We start from the raw sequence: 26,829 nt of genomic DNA, 5'->3' as shown, positions 1-26,829 counted from the left end.
CCTTTGGTCTGATCCAGTATAACAGTTCTTACAGATTTTAACATGTGCCTTATATTTGTTGCTTTTTAATTTGTCAGATTACCTTCAGCTCTATCCCTTCCCACTGTACACAGAATACTGGATAATGTACTGGCAGAAAAATCAGCTGTTGAGACATTGTGACAAATTGGTAGATAGTAGGTTAGATGAGTGGTTGGACTGCAAGATGAAGAAAAGAGGGAGAGAGCTTTTGATATAAAAACCTGCAGATTTGTGCATAAATGGAGAACTGGTTTTGAGACTAAGACTAATGGGCTGTAGGCTGTCTGTTTCCATTTTGGAGCAGAAGTGCATGGGTAGACATGGGAGGATGACAGGTGAAGAATTTTATTTTGTGTTCTGAAAAAGCTAGACAGCAACAAGAACACACTTTTAAGGGAACAATGCAAACACTTAAGAAAATCCCATAATGGTGTAGCAACTCTAGACAAAGAATCCCTGTGAACTTTCAGTCCCTATAGTACATATTACACTGATTGATATTTCTTATAATCCCAACCTTTCTTAGGGTGTATCTCTTAAAATTAACATTTCTGATGTGTTGAGTCTAGACTCCATGTCTGCTTGCTAGTCATCCACTCATGGGATTCAGGGCATTAACTTGCTCTCACCATATTAATAAATTCTCCTTTGAGCCACTTAATTGCTATCAAATGAATTTTATTGTATGAAAAGTTCTGTTTGTGTAAATAGTAACTTTGACTAATAGATGGTACTTTTCATTCACATATTAGAAACAGATCTGTGTATCCATGCTGTATAAAGACAAACCAATGTTACGTGCATTATTGTCCTAATTTCTTTGAACAGATACCATATGTGTTTCATTTTAATTAGATGTTTACTTGCCCGTTATTTTCACACACCTTGATACTCAGTCTAGTCTGGCAAAATTCTCCAAATTACATTTTTAAAAATTCTCTAGGGTTGTAGCCAAAATCCCCTAACCATTAAGCTTTTCATTTATTTTGACACTCTATCATGTATCCTGCTTGTGGTTTAAAAAGAGGCACCTGGAAATCTGTCTTGTTTATATTTCTTGTAATTATTCACTGCATGAGCTCTGTCATTTGAGGGTTAGGGATGTGTCAGTTACAGGATCCAGTATTGGGTCACTGTGCTCATTTCTTCTTGGCACATAACTTTGCGAGCTACAAATATTACTGTTTACTATTGCCTGGTACACTGAATTGAGGTTTGCCTTGTTTGAGTCACAGGGTTTATGTCTGAGAAGACAGTAGAATATTTTCTAAAAATCTTTTGAGGATTGCTGTAGTCACTCCAATCATCATCTATCAAAGATTCAAATCTCAGAAATATACTTTGTGCTGAGTTCTATTTTCAGAAAACATCCTGAATTGGAAAGCAATTTATCTTTGCCTTTTTATCATCAGCCCATGCAGCCTAAATTGTAACTTGCAATGGTTAATAAATACTGAACTTGAATACTATTTGTTTAACAGGCTTTTGAAGATATATATATTGAAACGCGCAAGACTATCAAGACCATTCTAGAATATGCAGATAAGGTCTTCACTTACATCTTCATTCTGGAAATGTTGCTAAAATGGATAGCCTATGGTTTTCAAACCTATTTCACTAATGCCTGGTGCTGGCTGGACTTCCTGATTGTTGATGTATGTATTGTAATCTATTAATAACCTATTTTTACTGTATTGTAAGTTTGCCATTCTACATAATTCATTGTTAATCATATGTATAATGAGGATAGTACTCTGGGTTAAAAATGACCAAAAATATCATATGATTGGTGAACATTTCCCTGATGCCTTGTGATTATTTAATGACTCACTAAAAATTCATTTGTATGTTATGTTTTCAGCAGTAATCTTCACGTTGATTTTTATAGTACTCCTGCTCGATGAGGTTGCAAGACAACTTTAAATATAGCCCTCCCATTTTTCAACCGCTTGTATGACTATATTGGAAACTAAATCTTTCTCATTTCTGGCTTTGCTTGGTTTCTGTCCTCAATTTCAGTTTTGGCAAGGCTTCTGTCTATATTTGTCTCTTTGAATACTATACTTTAAAACAGAAGTAATCTATTTGTATGGGTAATAGAATTACTCTTTTACTGCTAGCTATGATAAAATCTTAGATTGGTTTCTTCAGTCAAAAGCAGCAAGGAATCCTGTGGCACCTTATAGACTAACCGAAGTGTTAGAGCATAAGCTTTTGTGGGCATCTGACGAAGTGGGTCTTTGCCCACGAAAGCTTATGCTCCAACACCTCAGTTAGTCTGTAAGGTGCCACAGGACTCCTTGCTGCTTTTGCAGATTCAGACTAACATGGCTACCCCTCTGATACTCGATTTCTTCAATCCTATTTCACTTAGGAGCACTGATCAATGGGAGTTGCACTTCAAAATCACATAAGTACTTTCAAAATTCCGATGCATATATTTTGTCTTACAGCATTTACGTGAATCCATACCCATGAGTTCTTTTTGTCTTTGTAGAGACTGGGAAAAATTCAAACTAACAAGATCACACGTACTCTGCCAAAAGTTCTAAATCTGCCACCATCAGCAGTTTAAGCATATCTGTTTTTTTCATGTAAATATTTTGGTTTTTAGGTGTTGGATCTTTCTTTTTGTGTGTTTGTATATGGGTTTTTTTTTTGCTTCTACAGAGAAAGCAAAGTAGTAGTGCTACTTCTCCCAACCTGTTTATTTTTAGAATTTTAATTTTTGTTAATTTGTATACAATAATGATCGCATTTCAGATTCTAACTCTTCTATCCTTTTCCTCAGCTGAAAAAACATTAGAGCAGTGGTCCCCAGCCTTTTGGTGCCCGCCGGGCGCCATAGGGCGGGGACACTTGCGCGTCCGGGGGCACCCCCCCCATAGCCGCGGGGCTGGGGCCCCCCCGCAAGAGCCGCGCGCCCGGGGCCGGCGCTCCCCCCCCCCCCTGCAAGCGCCGCGCGCCCGGAGCCGACGCTCCCCGCAAGCGCCGCGCCATGTGCCCAGGGCCAGGCCAGCCCCGAGCACCTGGCGAGTGCATGCAAATGCCCCCGCGGGCGCCATGGCGCCCGCGGGCACCGTGTTGGGGACCACGGCATTAGAGCATTGAAAAACTAACCTTCTCTACTCTGTTTCCTTTGCCTACCAATTTAGGTAAAGTCCCTCCCTCCCCACTGCAAAAAACAGCATAAGGCCAACTCCCCCTCCTGATATAGGGAGTCAGGGGCTCATAAGAAATTTAAAACAGATGCTGTGACTCTTTTCCCTCTTTACTGTTCCAGCAGGTCTGCTCTTTAGCAGAGGAAGACCACATACACCATGATCACAAGATCTGGACAGTCAAGCGCATGCTATAACAACATAAAAGCAGAGAAAGGAGGTTTCAAAATAAAGAAAACTGTTTTCAACCAAAATTTGAAACCTGTCTCCTTGTATCTTCCTTTGAAGAGTCCAAGTGGAGATTGCTGATTAAAACTAAAATGTTAAATTAATACATTGGGTAATTTTCATAAGTAATAGGAAGCTAGTGGTTTCCCAGCTATATTTATCCATGGCTCAGTATCTCTAGCTGCTGGGATTGCTGTGTCATGACTAAATATCACACTGTATTTCCAGAAACCCATGACTTTTAATTTGCCATTTTTATTTGTCCATCAAGACCTGCTTTTTAATAGATACTAATCTCTTCTCCTTTCCAGCCCCAACACAGGTTTGGAATTAATATTTCTGTCTATAAAAAAATTACATCATGCATCTCATAAAGAAAAAGTCCCTTTCCAGAGACATTCTTTGGTAGGAAGATGATACGGAGTCTGTCCCTACCCTTGCACTTTTAAGACATTCTCTTTCAGAACAGGAAAACTAAGACAAAGAGGAAAGAGCCAATTGTTAGAAAATATGGTGCCATATAATTAAATTTCTGAGAAACTAATGAAGCTTCCTTTATGAAAAAGACATGGTGGCTTCTCAGAAACCCAGTGACCAAAATGTTTCAAAGATATGGCATGATCCTGGAAGATCCGTGGCAATTAGTCAGGATGCATAGGGATCCCACCTGCTCTGAGTGTCCTTAGCCCTACATTGCCCAGAAGGTGGGAATGGGTAAAAGGAGATAGATATCCTGTTCTTTTAATTCCTTCTGAAGTCCCTGACATTGACTGCTGCTGGAAAACAGGAAGCATAATAATTCTCTCCACAATTCTGAACAGATCAGGAACTGGTGGTCCTTTAATAAATGTATCTAACATAAATATACCATTATTGTTCTGATTCTACCAAAAATGGAATTTGGAAGAAACATTTCAGAAGTCCCAGTTGAAATTTCTGTCATCAAATCATAGAATCATAGAACTGGAAGAGACCTCAGAAGGTCATCAAGTCCAGCCCCCTGCTCTAGGCAGGACCAATTCCAACTAAATCAACCCAGCCAGGGCTTTGTCAAGCGGAGACTTAAACACCTATAGGGATGGAGACTCCACTACTTGCCTAGGTAACCCATTCCAGTGCTTCACCACCCTCCTAGTGAAATAGTTTTTCCTAATATCCAACCTGGACCTCTCCCACCACAACTTGAGACCATCGTTCCTTGTTCTGCCATCTGTCACTACTGAGAACAGCCTCTCTCCATCCTCTTTGGAACCTCCCTTCAGGAAGTTGAAGGCTGCTATTAAATCCCCCCTCACTCTTCGCTTCTGCAGACTAAACAGAACCAAGTCCCTCAGCCTCTCCTCATAAGTCATATGCTCCAGCCCCCTAATCATTTTGGTTGCCCTCCGCTGGACCCTCTCCAATGCGTCCACATCCTTTTTGTAGTGGGGGGCCCAGAACTGGACACAGTACTCCAGATGTGGCCTCACCAAAGTCGAATAAAGGGGAATGATGACATCTCTGGATCTGCTGGCAATGCTCCTCTTAATGCAACCTAATATGCCATCAGCCTTCTTGGCTACAAGGGCACACTGTTGACTCATATCTAGCTTCTCATCCACTGTAACCCCCAGGCCCTTTTCTGCAGAACTACTACTTAACCGGTTGGTCCCCAGCTTGTAACTATGCTTGGGATTCTTCCGTCCCAAGTGCAGGACTCTGCACTTGTCCTTGTTGAACCTCATCAGATTTCTTGTGGCCCAATCCTCCAATTTGTCTAAGTCATTCTGTACCCTATCTCTGCCCTTAAGCGTATCTACCTCTCCTCCCAACTTAGTGTCATCCGCAAACTTGCTGAGGGTGCAATCCATCCCCTCATCCAGATCATTAATAAAGATATTGAACAAAACCGGTCCTAGAACCGAACCTTGGAGCACTCCTCTAGAAACCGACCGCCATCCTGACATCGAGCCATTGATCACTACCCGCTGGGCCCGGCCTTCTAGCCATCTTTCTATCCATCTTACCGTCGATTTAGCCAATCCACAATCCCTTAACTTGCTGGCAAGAATATTGTGGGAAACCGTATCAAAAGCCTTGCTAAAGTCAAGATATATAACATCCACTGACTTCACCATGTCCACCGAGCCAGTTACCTCATCATAGAAGCTAATCAGATTGGTCAGGCACGACTTGCCCTTTGTGAATCCATACTGACTATTCCTAATCACTTTCCTCTCATCCAAGTGCCTCAATATGGATTCCTTAAGGATCCCTTCCATGATTTTTCCAGGAACCGAGGTAAGACTGACCGGCCTATAGTTCCCTGGATCATCCTTCTTCCCTTTTTTGAAGATGGGCACTACATTTGCCTTTTTCCAGTCATCCGGGATTTCTCCCGATCTCCACGACTTTTCAAAAATAATAGCCAAAGGCTCCACAATGACATTTGCCTACTCCCTCAGTACCCTCGGATGCACTAAGCCCATGGATTTATGTACATTTAGCTTTTCTAAATAGTTCCTAACCTGTTCTTTACCCACCAAGGGCTGTCCATCTTCATCCCATCTTGCGTCACTTGGTGCAGAAGTCCAGGAGCCGACCTTGTCTGTGATTACAGAGGCAAAGAAAGCATTGAGTACTTCAGCTTTCCCCACATCATCTGTCACTAGGTTACCTCCTTCATCCATTAGGGGCCGCACACCCTCTCTGATCACCTTCTTCTTGTTAACATGCCTTTAGAAACCTTTCTTGTTATCCTTCACATCCTTAGCCAGTTGCAATTCCGTTTGCACTTTCGCCTTTCTGATAACCCCCCGGCATTCTCGAGCTATACCTTTAAACTCCTCCCTGGCCATTTGTCCAAGATTCCACTCTTTGTAAGCTTCCTTTTTGTGCTTAAGTTCACCAAGGATTTCCCCTGTAAGCCAGTCCGGTCTCCTACCATGTTTGCCTCTCTTGCTACGCGTCGGGATGGTTTATTTCTGTGCCTTCAATAAGGCTTCTTTAAAATACTGCCAGTTGTCCTGGACTCCTTTCCCCTTCATGTTAACATCCCAGGGGATTCTGCCCATCAGGTCTCTGAGGGAGTCAAAATCTGCTTTTTTGAAGTCCAAGGTGTGTATTTTACTACTCTTTTTTTTTCCTTTGGTCAGGATCCTGAAATCTACCATCTCATGATCACTGCTTCCCAGGTTGTCATCCACCTCCACTTCCCCTATTAGTTCCTTCCTGTTTGTGAGCAGAAGGTCAAGCAGCGCACGGCCCCTGGTCGGATCCTTCAGCACCTGTGTCAAGAAGTTATCCCCAACATTCTCCAAAAACTTCCTGGATTGCCTGTGTACTGCCATATAGGTTTCCCAGCAGATGTCAGGGTGATTAAAGTCCCCCACGAGAGCCAGGGCCTGCGATCTGGAAGCTTCGCTCAGTTGTCCGAAGAAAGCCTCATGTACCTCATCCACCTCATTCGGTGGCCTGTAGCAAACACCATCCACAACATCAATGCTGTTGTTTGCTCCTTTAAACTTAACCCATAGACTCTCAACAGGTTTTTCTCCCTCTTTATACTGGAGTTCAGAGCAATCGTAGTGCTCTCTTACATATAGTGCAACTCCTCCTCCTTTTCTCCCCTGCCTGTTGTTCCTGAACAGTCTATACCCTTCCATGACAGCGCTCTAGTCATGCGAGTCATCCCACCAAGTCTCTGTTATCCCAATTAAATCATATTTCTTGGTCTGGGCCAGGGCCTCCAGTTCTTCCTGTTTGTTGCCCAGGCTTCTCGCATTAGTGTACAAACACTTCGGCTACGTCTACATTGGCCCCTTTTCCGGAAGGGGCATGGTAATTTTTGAAATCGCAATAGGGAAATGCGCGGGGGATTTAAATATCCCCCGCAGAATTTAAATAAAAATGTCCGCCGCTTTTTTCCGGCTTTTAGAAAAGCCGGAAAAGAGCGTCTACACTGGCCCCGATCCTCCGGAAAAAGCGCCCTTTTCCGGAGGATCTTATTCCTACTTTGAAGTAGGAATAAGATCCTCCGGAAAAGGGCGCTCCTCCGGAAAAGGGCGCTTTTTCCGGAGGATCGGGGCCAGTGTAGACGCTCTTTTCCGGCTTTTCTAAAAGCCGGAAAAAAGCGGCGGACATTTTTATTTAAATGCCGCGGGGGATATTTAAATCCCCCGCGCATTTCCCTATTGCGATTTCAAAAATTACCATGCCCCTTCCGGAAAAGGGGCCAATGTAGACGAGCCCCATAGGTAACCAGTTGATCGTCCTATCTTCTCCATTCGAAACACGGGTCCTCCTTTCTTGCCCCTTCCTCTCTGCATTTCTTCCCGGTATCCGACTTTCCCACTCCCCTCAGGGTTTTGGTCACCGTCCCCCGACGAACCTAGTTTAAAGCCCTCCTCACTAGGTTTGCAAGCCTGCCCGCGAAGATGCTCCTTCCTCTCTTCGTTAGGTGGATCCCATCTCTTCCTAACAATCCTTGCGCCCGGAACAGAGTCCCATGGTCGAAGAAACCAAAGCCCTCTCTGCGACACCATCTGCGCAACCACGCATTTACGTCCTCAATTAGACGATCCCTGCCCAGTCCTTTCCCTTCAACAGGGAGGATGGAGGAGAATACCACTTGCGCTCCAAATTCTTGGATCCTTCTTCCTAGCGCTACATAATCCGCAGTAACACGCTCAAGATCATTCTTGGCCGTATCATTAGTTCCCACGTGGAGAAGCAGGAAGGGGTAGTGATCCAAAGGTTTGATCAGCTTGGTAAGCCTCTCAGTGACATCCTGAATGCGAGCTCCCGGTAAGCAGCACACCTCTCAAGATTCCAGGTCCGGACGGCAGAGGGATGGCTCAGTCCCTCTTAGGAGGGAGTCCCCGACCACCACCACCCGTCATTTCCTTTTGGGGGTGGTGGCCGTGGAACCCCCATCCGTAGGACTACGCATCCCATGCCTTCCAGTAGATGGTGTTCCCTTCTGGTTTCTTCCTTGTGAGGTCCCTTCCAGAGCTTTCAGCACTGCAGAGCCTGTGGAGAGAGCTTGAAAGTCATTGCTTACCTCTATAGCATCGGGGGATTCCCGTGCTGGCCTTTTTCCCCTTCTAGAAGTCTTTGCACATCTCAGGTCTATTCTAAAATTCGAAATTTAATTTTATACTATTCCAAATCCACAATAAAGCTATGAACTCAACTGTACCTGAGTTTCATGCATTGATGTCCCACCATAGACTTAACACCACATAAGAAAGTTATCAGTTTTAACACTAAAATCACTCAGTAGTTGATATGCTCCCAAATAAAACTTGTCAGCAGTACTATACTTCTCACAGTAGAACCAAAAGAAGTCATCTTATCATAGATTCTTCTGCTGTAGCTGGATGAGAATTCTCATAAAAAAAGCATGTGTTATAGGATAGAGCATGTATCCAGAAAACCAGATAGGTTAAGGATCCTGGTTACTCACCAAATGACACAGTACAACTATCTGATAAAAAAAACTAGCTGTTAAATTTTTGAAACACAATGATCTCATAATTTTACATATTTTTATTTTAATCTTGGCTGTGGAACCTTTTCTTCTATTCTTTATTGCTGGATACTTCTTGTTGCTGCAAATGTCATGAGATAGAATGGAGATTTTCTCATTTAGCAATAACGCATTCGTTGTGTGACATTTTCTTCCCTTATCTTATCTGTTTTGGCACTGGGATTTTTGCACAAAAGCAAGCAGTATGGACGTTTTCTTTTTGTGCAAAAACTCCTTTTTTCCACAAGATCCTTATGCCCCAAAAAAGGAGGTATACCAATCTTGTGAAAAAAGGTGTTTTGCACAAAAAGAAAACATCCGCACTGCTTGTTTTTTGCGCAAAAACCCCAGCCCAAAATGGATCGACAGAAAATTTGCAAATGAGATCATGACTCATGCAAATGAGTCCCTCATTAGCATATTTTTTGCTGAGAAAACTCGTAGTGCAGACATAGCCATAGAAACCACACATCCTGAGAAACTCCAGTTGCTATAAGTTAAGTAACAGCAAAATATGCCTTTTGTCTGCTAGCTAGAAGAGCCCTATATTATCTAATTTCAGTTCTCTATGTGCGTATTTATACAGGCTGATCAAATCATTGAAAGACTTATTTTCAAATCCTTTAATACTTCTTGTGGCTCTCTCCTGAAGAGCTGTCTTAAGAATTGCTCCAAATCTGTACTATAATGTAGAATATTATTTCCCAGAAAAGAAATAGTAACAAAAACAAACTTCCTTATGCCACATTTTGTCACAACTACAATACTGTCATAGTAATAGAGTAAAATACTTCATGAAGGATTTAGGCTGTGAACAGATAATTTCAATCTATGTTATAACAACAGAAATAATGATATTCTATTTTGTTTCTGTGTAAATAAATTATAATATTTATTTCCTACAGTAATATACTTAAGGTAGTGTAATTTCCATAACAGTCTTGCCCATTAGAAAAGTAAATAAGCTTTTTCTTTTCTGGAAGAAAGTAATTTCAGATTTCAGTATGTTCTTATGTTGATTGTGTTGCTTTCTGAACTAACTGAAAAATACTTTCAGTCCAACTAATGAAACCTAAGTGGAAAAAAATCTTTCAATTAAATGAAGGTTATTTTAGATTCTTTAAGTTTCCTGATTTTCTAATGCTTCATATATTCATTTATTGTCAAATTCTGCTAAACTTATACCTTGTGATTACATTTGGTAGAAAATTACAGGTGCTTGACATCTTCTGTGGCTTGATTTTTGAATTTAGTAAAGAGTTGAGCCAACCTAAAGTCTTTCATCCCCTATAAACTTGGATCGTGCTGATAACAATGGAAGTAAGATCCAAACCACTTCTATTTATGGTTTTCCAAATCCTATGTCTAACCAAGGTTTTGCAAAACTAAACAACGTTTTTTTGCCCCAGCTATTGAAAACAATTTTTGAGAAAATTTTTGAAAGAATTTTCTTGTTGTATTGGCTGTTGGCAATGGGAGGGGGAGTACTTCCTACCATGAATAAATTAATAATCAGATCTGTGAATGATCATTCTAAGCAGCTTTACTCTGACAGTCCTCTGTCTAGGTAATGGAGGTAAACCTATAACAGGAAGACTTCTACGGAGCTAAGCAATATTTATAGAGAAAAAGAAACTCCTTTTCTTGCACCGAATAGCCTACAACTGATTACTTTTTAGTGTACATTGATGCTTGTGAAAGATGCTATGGAATTCAATATATAGCATCCTTTATATAAACGAGTTTGGCACAAGCTCCTTTATATAAAGTCTTTAATAATATGCAAGCTTGATTGAACAAACTAAGTATTGACGTATTGACACATCAACTCTTGATTAGCAGTATCCTGAATTCTCAACAGACTTCAGGATACTGGGCCTTATCTATATGACTGTTATGAGTTTGTAAGGACTTTAAGCCTAATCCTTTTACAATGCAAGCTGATGTCAAAATTCCCATTGATTCCAGATAAGGCCTTTGGTTGAGAGTGGTAAGATTCCGGTATGATTTTAAGGCAAATGGGTAAAATACATACATGACCAAAAAGTGTAGATTGATCTGTATTGCTTTGCAGAAGATTCTTTCTACTTGGTGTAGCTTCTCTCCAGCTTAATTTATAGCAAAGTAAGTTTAAAAGGTTACAAGATTTCATCAGTGTAACAAACTTTATATATGAGAAATTGTGCCAGAATTTCTCTATGATGCCCTTTATGAAACATTACTGAGTAAGGTAGTAACACTGTTACATTCAAAATATTGTGTTCGTATGAATTTTGGAGAAAACCATCCAATCTTCTACTATTTTTCCTAGGAATGTTATGATTCATCCAGACCGTTATTTCTCAAGGGTAGAAGTGTCAGAAAAGCACTGTTTGTGTTATTTAGTCTAGTTCACAATTTGTATTTTGCTAAAGTACAGGTGGAACCTGTATAGTCCAAAACTCTCCAGTCCAGATACATCCATCATCAGAATGATTTTAATAAACTGGATGCCCACTTTTCAGAAAGTTTGTGTACCACCACCATTCTTAGCTCTCAGTGTTCTGTACTGTTATTTAACTCTTAATTTACCCCTAAATGTCTTCTAACAGCCCAATAAGCAGTGGATGTGTTGGTAATCCTACTAGACAATATTGACCTCCCATGTTCTGGACATTTCTCTGGTTCCGAACTGGTCATGTCCCAAGGGTGCCAGACTAGGGAGGTTCAACCTGTACTTCCTATTTCTAACCTGTTCATGAATGTATGCATGTATGTAATGATAGTATCATAGTTCAAGAGACTAAGAACTTCAGAGATTCACAAACAATTGAATTTCTCTTTTTTCCCCATTTTTTTTCCATTATCCAGTTGTTCTCGTTGTTTGAACTATAGGATATTTAAGAATCTTTTCCTAATCTCCAGGCTGAACTTTTCCTCCTTTTAGACATTACATCTTGGCTACATCTAGACTGGCATGATTTTCCGGAAATGCTTTTAACGGAAAAGTTTTCCATTAAAAGCATTTTCGGAACAGAGCGTCTAGATTGGCACGGACGCTTTTCCGCAAAAGCACTTTTTGCGGAAAAGCGTCCGTGCCAATCTAGACGAGCTTTTCCGCAAAAAAAGCCCCGATCGCCATTTTCACAATCGGGGCTTTTTTGTGGAAAACAAATCTGGGCTGTCTACACTGGCCTTTTGCGCAAAAGGACTTTTGCACGAACGGGAGCAGCATAGTATTTCCGCAAAAACACTGACAATCTTACATGAGATCGTCAGTGCTTTTGCAGAAATTCAAGCGGCCAGTGTAGACAGCTGGCAAGTTTTTCCGGAAAAGCGGCTGATTTTCCGGAAAAACTGGCCAGTCTAGACACAGCCCTTGACTCTTTCTAAAGGGCTATACAAGGTATATGCAAATAATTTTTCTTTGTTTGTTTCTTTTTATTTGTGCAGGTTTCTTTGGTTAGCTTAACAGCTAATGCTTTGGGCTTTTCTGAAATTGGTCCAATTAAATCACTTCGAACACTACGAGCTTTGAGACCTTTGAGAGCCTTGTCACGATTTGAAGGAATGAGGGTAAGATAAAATAAAAGAAGCAGAAATCTTTATTTCAGAAAAAGCAACAGTTTGTACAAACATGACAAGAAATAAAAAAAAATAGAATACTGTCTTCACTCTATTGCACATCTGTTACTGAGCTCTACAGAACTACAGTTCATGTGTTTCTAGTCATATGCAATTTTATGTATTGGCTGTGTTTATTTGGGACAGTAAATCTCTAATCTTGAGAAGTTTATTTTTAACTGTCGATTCCTAGCTGTTACAAATGTAAAAGTAAATTAATACTATTTGTATTTTTCTCATAATTAGCTTATTTTCAAAGTATACTTTTTATAGTCGAATCTTTAAATTACTTTGTATATAAACTATGCAAAATATATAGTGTGCAAAGTGGCTTGATGTCAGTATAGAAAAGGAGCCTCTTAAACTCATTAAGTAGAATGAGAAGTGTTTAAATCTAGTTTTTATATCTATTAGCTGTCAGAGGAAATTTATAGGGAATAAACTACAGAATGATCCTTTTACTTTATTAGGAAGTTAATCACAATAACTAAAATATCCTGATTGCAGTAAGAGATGTTTATCAAAAATACTTCCCTACCCATAATATATTTGGTTCTCTTTTCTACAGAAATTGAATTAGTGTATAATACCTGTTTGACATGGGAAAATATAGATTTGATTAGTATTTTTCTTCTGTTGATGTTTTTCTTTTTTAAGGTTTCATGAACATACCTCTTACAAGTTATGTTGAAATACTTATTCAGTGTGCTTTTACGAATTTTGCAATAACTACTGTCATTCTCTTTATGACAGTGGTGTGGAAAATATAATTCTTATTTTATTCTTTGCTCTTTGGATGTTTCTTTAGTTTATATAGAACTCTGACTCAATCACAAGAGTTCAAAGAGGAAGTGTATTTTTCAAGTGCATCAGAAAAAGAACATGAAATAACTTGTAATGGATGGTAAATATTGGCTGCATTAGATTGGTTGCTTTAAAAAAAAGCACAGGTTTTCTGCAGCAGCATCCTTGTCTGCTTTCACATTCAAAAGCAGAGAATAAACAAGCTCCTCCATTTCCACCAGCCCTTTTCTCCCTTGCACAACTCTGAGAACACCTTCTAGCCATCACCTCATCATCAAATCCTAAACTGCCATCAGAAGCATCAAGTTCTGGGTGAGCATAAAACAATAAGAATACTTTCAGTGCTCTTCCAGGATTTTCTGAAGAATTGCTCTTGTATTGTGGGAGAAGGAAGAGAATGTTTCTCTTGCTGAAATGAGATGTCAGTACCAGAGTGGAGAGAAAAAAGGGGGATCAAGGTGAACCAGACGAGAATGTGCAGACGTTTATATATGTTGTGAAGATTCAGATTGCGTGGAGGAAGGGAGAGTGAAAGTTGGAATGCTGCAGCTAGGATATTGGAAGAAGGATTTATTTAGTGATCATCATATGCACATGACTGTGTGTTTTTCTGAAAAACTTTTCCACTTTTTCATCATTATAAGCTCTTTCTGGATACCTGGTCCTTAGCAGCTGAGGACTAGATATGTACACTTTCTATGGTGGTGAGGTCCACAGAGGAATAGTTAAAAGCTTTATGATAAGAAAAGTGAGTTGAATCTTATATTAGTGCAAGGAACCTCTATTTGGATGTGAGTTATGTGAACTTCTTTTGATTCTTTGTACTAATGAAAACACCTAACTTGAATTATGATAGAATGGGATATTCTTCATTGGATTCTTCTTGATTCTCCTGTTGTGATCTACTAGCCTATACTTTGTAGGAAGAAAGTGTGTTCATATCGTTTTTCTTACAGAGATCTATTGAGTTTGTTTAGGACCAGTATTCCCTCTAAGATTTTCCATCCGTGAGCAGAGTGAGTTTTGCCTTGTGCAACAATATTGATGTCATGTGCACTTGTTTAGGTGTATGACATCCACCAGTTACTAACAAAATACTAAAACAACAGATAATTAACAAGGTGCATGACCCTGCACCTTACCCACCCTGAAAACCACCCAACTTGCTGGCTTCTGCCCCCAACACACATTGTGCCCCCATCAGAACCACATGCAGCCAGCTGTATAGACCTGGCTAGCTGCCTACCCCCCCCCACACACACCCTGTAGTTGTGCCCAATCATGTAATCTGCCCCTACATTGCCACCAGTATATAAGCCAGGGCTATGCTATCTGACCTCCAAACACAAACAGGCAGGACCTGGGCCTAGGGCCCACAGCCTAAACACCACTGCCCAGAGACCTGGACTCAGCCCCACATCTTGTCAGTTCCCTACACACACACACATTGTCCAGAGACCTGTGTCTGACCCTGCACCTTGCCCTCCCCCCACTGGCATTTATTTGCCTGGTACCTCCCACCACTACAGACAGCTGGTACCTTTGCTCCCCACCCAGTCTTAGGCCCATAAGTTATGACCTCAGTACTTGTTTCACCACTCTTCTGCCTAGACTCCCATGCAGCTCATGGCTTCTCTGGTCATGGCCGTGCAGCAGCCTTCCACCATCCGGCTTGTGACTCTTCTGACTACCACCACAACATCCTGTCACGCAGCTCCTCCAGCTGCCGCCACAGCCTCCCACCATTCAGCTTATGGCTCCTCCGGTCCTGGTTGCGCAGCAGCCTCTTTCTTCTGGCCTCGGCCTCTGCTGCAGCCTCCCACCATGCGACTTGTGGCTCCTCCAGCCTCGGCCTCTGCTGCAGCCTCCCACCACATGGCTTGCGGCTTCTCCAGCCCTGGCTGCCACCCCAGCAGCCTCCTGCCACCTGCCATGTGGCTGTGTGGCCCAAGAAAAAGCAGTCAGGGACCAGGGATCTACAGGGAGGCAGCGGGGATGCTGGAGTGCCAGCACACGCTCCCCTATGCTGAAGGAGGCCCTACACTTCGGTGGCCAGATCCAGGCAACCCAGGGGCTTCATCCAGCCCCTCAGTCCTTAGGTTCCCCATCCCTGCCTTAAAATATCAACAAATTAATAAATGTTCTTTATTTTTCTGGGAAAGGAAAGAGAAGTTGTATGGAAGATTGGTGGCAGGGAGGAGGTGGGTTTTTTTGTTTTTTTGTTTTTAAGGGAGAGGAAGAAGAGAATTCCTATGCAGATCCTATAATAGAAAACGAGAAATAAAAAACATGTCTGCAAACAAAGTTTCCTTTTATTTGTTTTTAAAAAGTGAAAAAGAAACAGCTTATGCAAGACCTGATCTAAAATTTAGCCCACTGATAAGGCAGAAACAAGCAGTAGTATCTGCAGTTAGGATTACCCAACACTTCCTATTTTAAGCTGTTTTCAGTTGTGTATAACTTTGCCAAAATTTAACAGTGTGAACTGAAATATTCCATTCTAGGTGCCTAGAAAGGGGTGTTTGTTTGTTTGTTTGGAAAAAAGTAGTATGCATTTGTTTAAAAAAAACACAACAAATATATATCATAGTGCACATGCACAAGGGGCTAGAATTAAGGTTGAACAGGTAGCCTTCATTCTGGCATTTCCTAAGTTTTGAATTACTTCACTTTGCAATATTAGCCTCTGACCAAAGACCATACATACTAAATAGTAAATGAAAACACCCCTTTGAAAAGTAAGATTATGAGGCAAAATCAGATATGGATTGAAAAATCTGCTTGCAGCCTTAACTATAGACTAATATCTCTCCATAATCCTTTTAGTTGTGAACCACTCTTACAGGTTGCTGTAACTCTCCTCCCTTGAGTCCTTCATCAAAACCTTCTGTGAAGCCTTCCAGCTTCAATGATGGCACATCATTCCGTGTTTGCCTATATGGTACCTGTATGTATTTTTAAATATTGTGTTGTAACCACGTGCGTCTTTTTAGATTATAAGATCTTTGGGACAGAGCATCCTCTTTAGTTAGTACAATCTACGTATTGTGAAGCACAAATTGCACTTAGTGGAATATATCTAAAGTAAATAACATGTTTATTAGTTAGTTTACTATATTTTCCTTGGTAACTTAGTCTGTATATTAATATATTCCCTGTTCACTCTTAAGCGGGTTATCACATCATTAGCCTGGTGTTCACCTGTCCTTATTTTCACTCATGGTGAGTCTACACTGTATCCTTGTTTAGAAATAAGCTATTCAATTTGAGCTACACAAATTGCGTAGCGTTATTTTGAGTTAATTTTAAAATAGCTTATTTTGAAATTTGGCGCTGTCTACACAGCATATTTTTCAAAATAGATTGCTATTCCAAAGCATCACTTACTCCTCGTGGAATGAGGTTTACAGGGATATCTGAGTAGCGGGCACCTTATATTTTGAAATAATGGGAGTGCTCAAAAGATGCGGAATAGCTATTTTGGGATACCTCAAGTGTCCCAAAATAGTGCTGTATTGTAGATATAACCTCACAGCTTAAGTCAGTTGGACACAAGAGCAACTGGTTGTGTCCACAAGTCATTGTCTAAAATAGAATTAATAGTTATTCAAATTAGAATAGTTTTGGACATGTGATTGTCCCACACTTATTTGTACCTAAAATTTGTGTGAAGAAAATATGGGCATTAATTTTTGAAAATATGGCTCAATTATTCTAATTTCAAAAAGGTAACTCACATTAGAGCTTCATATCAGTATAAACAGTTTGTCTCCCCAGAAATATGAATGCCACTTCCAGTTTATCTTAAAGTCTCTTCTTTAGTGAGAAAAAACATCCAACTCACTAGTTTTTCATTTCTGCTCACATAGTACAGATACTTACAGACTGAGGTAATTGCATTTCTCTCTTTTGCACATGAATTAATGAAATAATATTTATATTATATTAATATGAGTAAAACATCACCTAAAATAGTATAGTCAATTGCTGTGGTCCTACTAACATCTTTTGATTTGTATTCTGTCTAGAGCTGCATCAATGAATTCTGACAGCAAGCTCAGACAAACAAGGTTTTCCAAGGTCATGAGTTTTGTGACATTTCTGGTAGACTTGTACGCACAAGTGAATTCCTAGCCATTTTCACTTTTGCTCCAAGACTCTTATCTCCTCTTTACAGCTATCTCAGCCTTCACTCTAATCTTTCCCCAAATCCTTTTCAGTTTCTATTTTAGCAGCTTCGAATATCCCTCCCATCCCCCAATTTAGCCTTTAAGTCTTTGACTCCTTAGTTCTTTCCTGAGCCATGGTCTCTTTGAATTTTTCATTCCTCCTTTATGGCCCCACTAACCTGTCCCACTTACCATTGAAGCCCCACTCAGTCTTTCCCTCTATAACAGGGGTCTCCAAACTACGGCCCGGGGGCCGGATGCGGCCCGCGAGGCCCTCTCATCCGGCCCGTGGAGACCTTTTTGGATTCAAAGGCAGAAGAAGTGAGATTGTTTCAAAACCCATTTGAAGCAGATGTGGCCAGTTGCCCAGATGAACTGCAGCTGGAAGTCATTGAGTTGCAAGCAAATGACCTCCTTAGGGACAAGTTCAAAATAGGACTGGTGGGTTTTTACCAGTTTTTGCCCAAGGAAGACTTTCCTAATGTCAAAACTTTTGCATCAAGGTACCTTTCAATCTTTGGAACAACATACCTGTGTGAACAAACATTTTCAAGAATGAAATACGTGAAGAACAATTTGAGAACAAACTTGTCCGATGATAATCTCAGGTCACTGTTGATGTTAGGGACAACAAATCTAAAGCCAGAAATGTCTGCTATTTTGGCATCCAGGAAACAATTTCACCATTCACACTAATACAGGTGTTCATGTGTAGTGTATGAATGTGTTATTAAATAATAACTGAATAAAATAATATTAAATAAATAATTAAAAACAACATCCATGTTTTGATTGTTTTTTATTTGGACCTCAAGTGTGTAGTCGGCCCCCGAACTGCTGTTTGATAGTTAATGCGGCCCTCGGGCTGAAAAGTTTGGAGACCCCTGCTCTATAATATAGCTCACTGAGGGTATGTCTAGGCTGTGGCACTATTTCAGGATACATCCAGTGTCCCAAAATAGAACTTTCCGCATCTTAGCAACAAGCCTGTTATTTCAAAATATATTTGAAATAATGGGCTTGTTATTCCGATGTCCCAGTAAACCTCATTCCACAAGGATTGAGGGACTTGTCTGAATAGTGGTCTATTTCAAAATAAGCTATTCAATTTGCATAGCTCAAACTGCGTAGCTTATTTCAAGTTACATGGAGCTGTGTAGATGTACCCCTACATATGTGAATCTGGTAGTTTTGCTTTAAAAGGTACACTGTAAGCCACTATACTGCAAGACATAACAAGATTATTGTAGAAAAACTATTTATTTCCTGTTCTATACAGTCATTGTTTCTCACCAACTGATTGCTTTGTTTTCCTGCAAGAATCCCGATAATGTAAACACCCAAATCTGACATAACCATTTTGTTTCCTTTCAACCTGCTTCTGATTTCCATCAGTTGTGGGTAATACCAAGGAAAATAGAATTTTACATTTTACTTTTCTCCTTGTGTTTCAGAAACATGCCTTGTCCAACTTTTTCGTAGACACACGTAACTAAAACCTAACATTTTGTTATGAGGACAGCAAATTTTATCAGATCTCATTATTATTAGAAAATATATTCATAGTTTGGGATATTTTTGTTTTTACTTTTAATTTAATCCTTGACCTGTGAAGGCAAAATACCAAACTTATGAAACAAATGTGAAATTAGTCAGATTATTGTCATTACCCACTGTGTGAAATGTACACAGAATATAAAAATTGAAAAGTAAATTTGAATTTTAAAATATATTTAGTTTTAATCATCTAAGGAAATTGATTTATTTAAAATAGGACTCATATGCTGTCAATAGCTATTTGAATATTTCTGAATGTCATTCATATAATATACTTAAATATGCACAGCCTGAATAGCTTAATCCTTAATTCCTTTAATTGAAGTGCCAACACCCTTAATTTTATTGTTGATCTTTGTTCTTGGCACATTCATTGATATCCAGGTGTACCCCGTTATCTTTCAAAACAAATTATTTACAAAGTGGACTATATCACTGAATCATCATCCAGTGATGGAAATTGAAAACATTCTCTAGGATGCTACAAATTCTTTAGGATCCAAGAGTAGCTAATTCATGCCATCTACTGTATACAAAGCAGAATAGCATGCCATATAAATGTATGAAGTGTTGTAGGCATATTGGTCCAGGATATTAGAGACAAGTGGGGAAATGAAATAATCTTTTATTGGACCAAGTTCTGTTGGTGAGAGAGACAAGTTTTTGTACCTACACATCCTGTTAAGGTTCCAATCTGGAACTCCAGTCTGAGCTGCAATGTCCACACTACCATTTTTAGTGCACTGGCCTAAGACCTATTTGCATAATTCCCAGCTCATTCCCAGTTGAAACTGACATATACTGTGAGTCTCAAATGATACACAGTACTCAAAGTTTTCCCTCTCTTTTCCCCTCTGAGGTTTCTAGGTTACAAATATTCCCTGGGCTTCTTATCAGCAGTTGGTGTCTTGGCACACTTTTCGGGCACGTATATTTTAGAGCCTTATATTACTGACTTCCTCAGATCAGATATAGGTCCTTTTGCCTTTTAGCAGACATCAGAAATATGATTTCTTAAGCAATAAAAATCTCCGCTAGTCCTCTCTCTACTTCATTGTCACTCCTAGAACTCAAACAACAAATGAATGAAGAAGGTAAAATCCATTATGAAAATCCTGACTTCAACAATGATTGTGACATCTCCAGGAAACTGTTTGATTTTCCTTCTTGTCACCAGAGATTTCTTAAGGACACATCATTTTCACTACAGAACACTTTTTTCAGTTTGTCAGCTTTTAGGTCATGTACAAAGATACAGACCTTCGGTATCTGGTTCACATTCCAATAGAAGCAATCTCATTTCAAGAGTTTATATACACATCCCCTCTCCAGGAAGATGATTATACAATTAGCTTAAATAAAACTATTTTTCCACTGGTATAGCAAATCCAAAACCTGAGGATGGATAACGACATGCCATAGGGTGGACTTTTTCCAACTTACTTGAAGTTCCTAAAATAAATAACTGAAATAAATATAATATCCCAAATCAAGGAGAAGGGGAAGCCATCAATTTAGCTTTGACTTTAGTTGCTAAGGAACTATGGTCTGGGGAATATGGACTACCCTTTGGAGAGTTAAGTCATAAATATCTATCCCTGTAAGTCACAGATATTAGCCAGATTGGATTACCTTCAGGAAGACATAGAGGAAGGTCTGAAAACAGCTTAACTCTACAAACATTATTGTTGGTTCAAAATCAGCAACTGATTAAATCTGGGATCAGACTCATTTTTTTCCATAGGAAACTTTAGCTTAATTTTTTAAGTCCATTCGAGGACTTTTTCTTCTTCCACATGCCATCTATTTATGTACAATCATTTCTTTGTAGTTGACACTTTGTAGAAGAGCAGCAGCATCTCAAAATTCTATCGGATTAGAAAACTTATAATTAATGGCACAATGCTTGTGCAGATTGCATCATTAAAGAAAATTCCACGTTTCATGTGTGTCAGGAGATCATTTAACATTTTGGTCCACCCTACTTCAAGAGAATTAGCTAAGATGCAAATTGGAAGCATAAAGCATCTGACATATCTGAAATGAAGCTAAGTGTAAGACAATCACCAGGCATCTCTCTAGGTTTCACCAGATATGCAGAAAACTTAAAGTATCAATATTCTCACTTGCAAGATGGATTTAGATGTTGTAAGACTGGAGTGTATGTGCTCTACAACCAACTGCTGCCCGTAGGTATCATAGTGCACCACCAGATCAACACATACTGGGCAGAAAGATTCCTAAAGGCTGAGTATGGTGGAAAAAATTCCAGTTTCATTAAACATTCTAAATTGGTTCTTCAGTTCTCTGGGGATTCTTGCACAAAGGAGTGATAATCCCAATGGTTAGAACTAATGTAGAAGTTTTTGTAGAAATGTAATGATTGAGAGTGAAGAGGCAAAACTATTCTCTCATGGGGATTAAAGATGTTAAAATGCTGTTAATTGACAATTGACTAGTTGACTAGTGGATAGGCACTTCCACATTCTTACTTTGAAATGTACAAGAGCTCCTACTGGGGTCTTGTACATTTCAAAGGAGGAATGCGGAACTCTGTCTGGGGCCAGCATGAAGTCCTGCTGACTCCGGGCTGCACGCAGCATGCCTGCTTTGAAATGCACAAGAGTCCCCAATGGGGGCCCTTGTGCATTTCAAAGCCATGGAGCTTGGGGTCAGCGGGGGACTTTTAGTTCCCCGCTGACCCCAGGCTCCATGCTACGCTGCATGCTGCTAGGAGCCCAGGTCAGCTGGAATCCCCAGGTACCACGCAACACTTCCCTGTTATGGGGAAATGCTGCGGGGAGCCCAAGGCCAACTGGGAGTCCCCAGCTGACCCTGGGCTTCACAGCAGCTGCCCCTTTGAAATGCCTGGAGGTAGCATTTTAAAGGAGCAGCCTGCCGCATAGATGATCTGCGGATCAACTGTGCAGCGCCCACTTTGAAGTGCCCTTCCCCCCCCACCGCTTTGCTGCCTCTATTTTATCCTATAAGCAAATAGTTATCGGATAGTCGACTAGTCTTTAACAGCCTTAATGGGGATACCATACTAGGTTCATTATTCTACCAGGAGGGGACACTCTTCTTTCTGCCATGCTAATTACCTATAATATAATGGTAAATATATTGATCGTATTATAAAGTGAGTCTTTATGTGCTTTTATATACACTTGAAAAAAGAAAATCATATTTTTCATATGAAATATCTAATAAGATTATTACAAATGGAGCTTGAAAGGCACTCTTGTGATCCAAATGAATATATAATACAAAGTGGTCTGTTTCAGTAAGTAAAATAATAATGTACGAATACATATACTGTAAAGGTAATATGTGTTTTACAATTCTTGAAATCCTAATTTTGTAAAGTAAGCTCTGTACTGTTTGCAAAGATCTATAGCTCAATCAGTCCTTATCTGTCATTATGTTCATCAGTAATGATTTGTCACATTTATTAATTTGACTGTTATATTTCTTTAACAGGTATTATTTTTTTCCCCAAGAGCATACACATTGTATGATTCTGTCTTGCCACTTAAAAAAACTTATTTTTCATATTAAAATTTTAGTCTTTACCTTTTTCATGTCTAGTCATTGTGTGGTTTGTTATTAATATTTGAAAAATGAGATAATTTGTAACTACATTTTGTAATAAAATATTTTTGCTGTTATCCATTTTCAAAGAATGCCTAATTTGCTACCATAAGTTTTCTTACAAGTTTTTCTCTCTATTTGTTTATTAGGTAGTTGTGAATGCCCTTTTAGGAGCAATACCATCTATTATGAATGTACTTCTGGTTTGCCTTATATTCTGGCTGATTTTCAGCATAATGGGAGTAAATTTATTTGCTGGCAAGTTTTTCTACTGTGTTAACACCACAACTGGCAACCAGTTTCCAAGAAAAGAGGTTGAGAATAAAACTGTTTGTGAGGCTCTTATGAAAATCAGTAAAGATGTCCTGTGGAAAAATGTGAAAGTAAACTTTGATAATGTTGGAGCTGGCTATCTTTCTCTACTTCAAGTAGTAAGTGAAAATTTGGTGTATATTTTTATAGTTTAATTTCAAGTCTATGGTTTATAGAAGTGAAATTGGATCTCTTCATTTTCATTATCTTGCCATATAGTCATAAGTAATGTATTATAGAAACTGTTTGTGCATTTAAAATATAAAAATTTGGGAGTCTTGAGGAGGAAACTGTTTTTTATGATGTCCAAAAGCAAGTTTCCATGGAGTTTACAAAAATGCAGTTCCAAAGCAGATATTCTGGACGTTTATCAGGGATTAATGGCGGGCTTGCTTACTTACATGTTGATGATGTTCCATGCAAGCAGCTTAATACTTGTATTTGTAATCACTTTGGCATGGTAATATGTAAGTTTTGTAAAAGGAGGGATATTTAATATCAGCCAGAATATATTAAATGAAAAATGAAAGATCTGGTGGGGAGAGGGAGGGGAGGAAGTTAAAGCTCATCCCAGGTATCTACAGATTTCAATAAAACATTCCAATACCATGGAGTCAAGTTTAATAAAATTTGCCTATTATTTTAAAAAATTTCACTATCTAATTATGCAGGGAGTAGACAGATGTGATTTTTTACTATGGTAACCCTGTAGGCAAACTGTAAGACCTTGCCCAATTTTCAGGGCAAATATTATGAAGGGGCATAAATTTAGTCATTTAAAATTAGAAACCAAGTAAAAGGGTGATAAAACACCTTTTTCTTTTTCCATGTTGTATGCTCTCTCCTGATTTTTTTTTTCTTCCAGTTCAGGTGTTTTCCAACCATTACCCAAGCTTTCTGGGCTTTTGTTTAACACTAGGCCAACTATTTTTAGGAGAACCGATTAGTGTCATGATTCCAAACACAAGTATTTCCCTAGCAGACCATCTGTAGAATTAAATCAATTAAGACAGGAACATGCATATCTAATCAGGTTCGCTTGACAGGCTGCTTCCAGGAAAACATTTGTGCACATAAATATGTGCTAATTATTATTCTCTCAAATTCTAGAGCTTGTAGCAGGTAGCCCTCTGCTGGCTGGCTTCCATTAAGATTGATCTTGGGAGAATCTGCACTTAATGTTAAGGAGGGATAAACAATATCTGGAGTACAGGGGTGTGTCTGCCTTTGTTATATGTGTTGTGGTTCGACTGTGTATTTGAATATCAATTTAACATATATTCAGCATATTAATAGATACATTGTTTCTAGTAAAGTTTAGATGTTTTTGCTTTTTGTATGGTTTGCTTTTTACCCAATTTTGTTATTTATATAGTAGAGATTACAGTGTTAAGAACAAAAAGCATTACTATTGTGTTTATCTTTTCTTGAAGTACCAGTTTTCCTATATCCGATAAGTAGTTATTAACAGAAGAGTTGAGCAAATGCCAGATGATAATTTCCTTTAAATTAACTCAGCTTGCATCAACCCAGGTCACACTAGGATGGTCTTTGCCTATTTGAACAGAGGTTTGGGTTTTTTCACATTTATGTTCACTGAAAGTGATTTCACTTCACAGTCATTTCAACTACAGAGAGGCTAAATGCATAAGAAGGTTCCAGTAAAGAGCCCAGAAAGAAGGGAAGAGCTCATCCTCTTACTATTCAGTTTCTCTACTATATTGGTGTCAATGTGACATTTCTCACATTGACATGGTACTGTGTAATGGCACATGCCACAGCTGCTTCTAAGACAAGGGCAGTTTGTGCTAATGGATATGTCACTACAGATTGAATGTCTCTGATCCAGCACCCTTGGGACCTGACCGGTCCCAAATGAGGGAATTTGCCAGACCAGGGGAGGTCCTGGGCCCTGTTCCTCCCGCCCAGCCCCACCGACCCTCCTAGCTGCCAGCCCCAGCTGTATCCCTGCTGGGGTGCCATGACCCACCTCTCTTGCCACGCCGCTGTGCTGCTGTGGCCCCATTAGCCCAGAATGCTGCAGGCCTGGCTCCAGCCCTGCTATCAGGGCTGCTGTCAATCAATTCTTTGTACCTTCCCTTGAAGCTTGTAGCACTAGCTGCTGACAGAGACAGAACAATGGTCAACGTTGTCCAGTGTTTGGAAGTACTTCTACATATGAAGACAGTCCTCCTGCAGAGGTTAAGCTGTTCTTTCTTGGACTATAGCTACTCTGCTGACTCTGAAGTGAGAGTACTTGTCCATACTAGGGGCATTAAATATTGACTAATCGAATAGTCGGTAGAGCACCTCCACCTTTTAAGTGTAGCTACACTTCAAAGGCAAAAGCACCATGTGGAGCCTGGGTCAGCTGGAGACTCCCCTGCTGATCCAGGGCTCTGTGTGGCACTGGCACTTTGAAACGCTACAGGGAGCCTGGCATCAGGCTTCTTGTGGTGCTTCAAAGCAGCAGCACCACATGGAGCCCAGGGTCAGTGGGGGAGTCGCCAGCTGATCCTAGGCTCCACGTGGCACTACCGCTTTGAAATGCCGTGAGGAGCCTGGGGACACCCCAGCTTCCTCTGGCTGCACCCTGCATTTCAGAGAACTAGCTCTGTGTGGAACCTGGGGTCTGGCCCCAGGCTCCAAGTGGCTCTGCTGCTTTGAAATAACTCCTCCTCTTCCTCCCTTCCCCATGCTGCCTCTTTCTGATAGAGGCAGCAAGTGGGGAGGAGGGGAAGCGACTAGTCGACTAACCTGTCAACTATTCAATAAGCATTTGCCTATCGGATAGTCAACTAGTTCTTCACATCCCTAGTCCATGCGCACTATGTAGTTATTAAAGAGGCTTCCCTCCATCTTAACTATGTTGCTCTGCACTGTGGCTCTTCTGCACAGTATATACATTGCAGCAATTGGGCTGTGTGTTGTTTTTAGGACCCAAAAATGTTAAACTAGTTGAACAGCTGATGTCAGTGGAAAAAAGAAGTTCCACAATCATGGTTTCCTCCTTTCAGATGCTGTCTTTGTACTTCTGGTGACCTGTATGGAGTAGCAGAGATAGCAGTACCCTGAGATTCTCCATAACTTTGGGCCCCTACAGCTGCTCTTACTCCATCTTAGTGTGTTTCTCCCTGGCACCATATTTGGTCTCTTGAACGCTTTCTTTTTTGGAAACTATGGAAGTAAAATGTTATTTATACAATGGCAGTTTCTATCCTGCCCATTAGTATATTTGACCTTGCAGTTCACTACAGAATGAACCTCATGTTCCCTTTCCTCTAATCCTAGAGAATAACATTGGAGGATCAACATTTTTACCTCAGAAGACAAATAACCATGAAATGTAGTATCTCCAAAATAATTCAACTCTTCTTTTTTTCAGATATACTTTCATCTTGTGCACCATTCTCTATCTGGGCAACAGCTTATGCCAGATCCTCTATAATCTGTAAACTCCCTACCTGGCTGGTTTTGCTCATTGAGTTTTGCACACAACCAAACAAACTATTTCTCTCTAGTGCTATTATATTGAGTGCCCAAGCTATGATGATTTTCTTGCATTTACATAATGTGTAACATGTTTAGCATTTTTTTCTCTCCTTCTCTACTTATATAACTCTTTACCTTATTTACTGTGAATGCCAATGACCAGAAAAGATTATTAGTTCTGGGATGCTGCTGCAACATTAACACGCCATAAAGACCTACCTGTCATTCCCAATGCTGCTGTCCTGAACCCTGGCAGAGTGGCTTTTAAAGAAATCTTGGAATGCCAGACAGAAAATTAAACAGAGATTAGTAAATGCAGTTCAGTTATTTATCCAGGGTAAGAGGACAGTGCCTGTCCAACTGTAGAGTAATTAACTTGTTT

At 39.9% G+C, this 26,829-nt stretch overlaps 1 protein-coding gene across 1 annotated transcript in view; it reads left to right on the top strand.

The window, feature by feature from the left end:
* LOC102458957 (sodium channel protein type 2 subunit alpha-like) overlaps positions 1–26,829 on the top strand; it is a 164,160-nt gene that overhangs the window by 121,876 nt on the left and 15,455 nt on the right. Inside the window, exons 20-22 of the mRNA XM_075933532.2 lie at positions 1,503–1,676; positions 12,352–12,474; positions 22,793–23,074. Coding sequence (XP_075789647.2) covers positions 1,503–1,676; positions 12,352–12,474; positions 22,793–23,074 — 579 coding nt within the window. The remainder of the gene's footprint in view (positions 1–1,502; positions 1,677–12,351; positions 12,475–22,792; positions 23,075–26,829) is intronic.

The sequence above is a fragment of the Pelodiscus sinensis genome, chromosome 7 (assembly GCF_052426305.1).
Source record: "Pelodiscus sinensis isolate ZL-2025 chromosome 7, ASM5242630v1, whole genome shotgun sequence".
NCBI lineage: Eukaryota > Metazoa > Chordata > Testudines > Trionychidae > Pelodiscus > Pelodiscus sinensis.
Note: the sequence above shows the minus strand (reverse complement) of the source record. Positions and strands in the feature narration are given on the sequence as shown.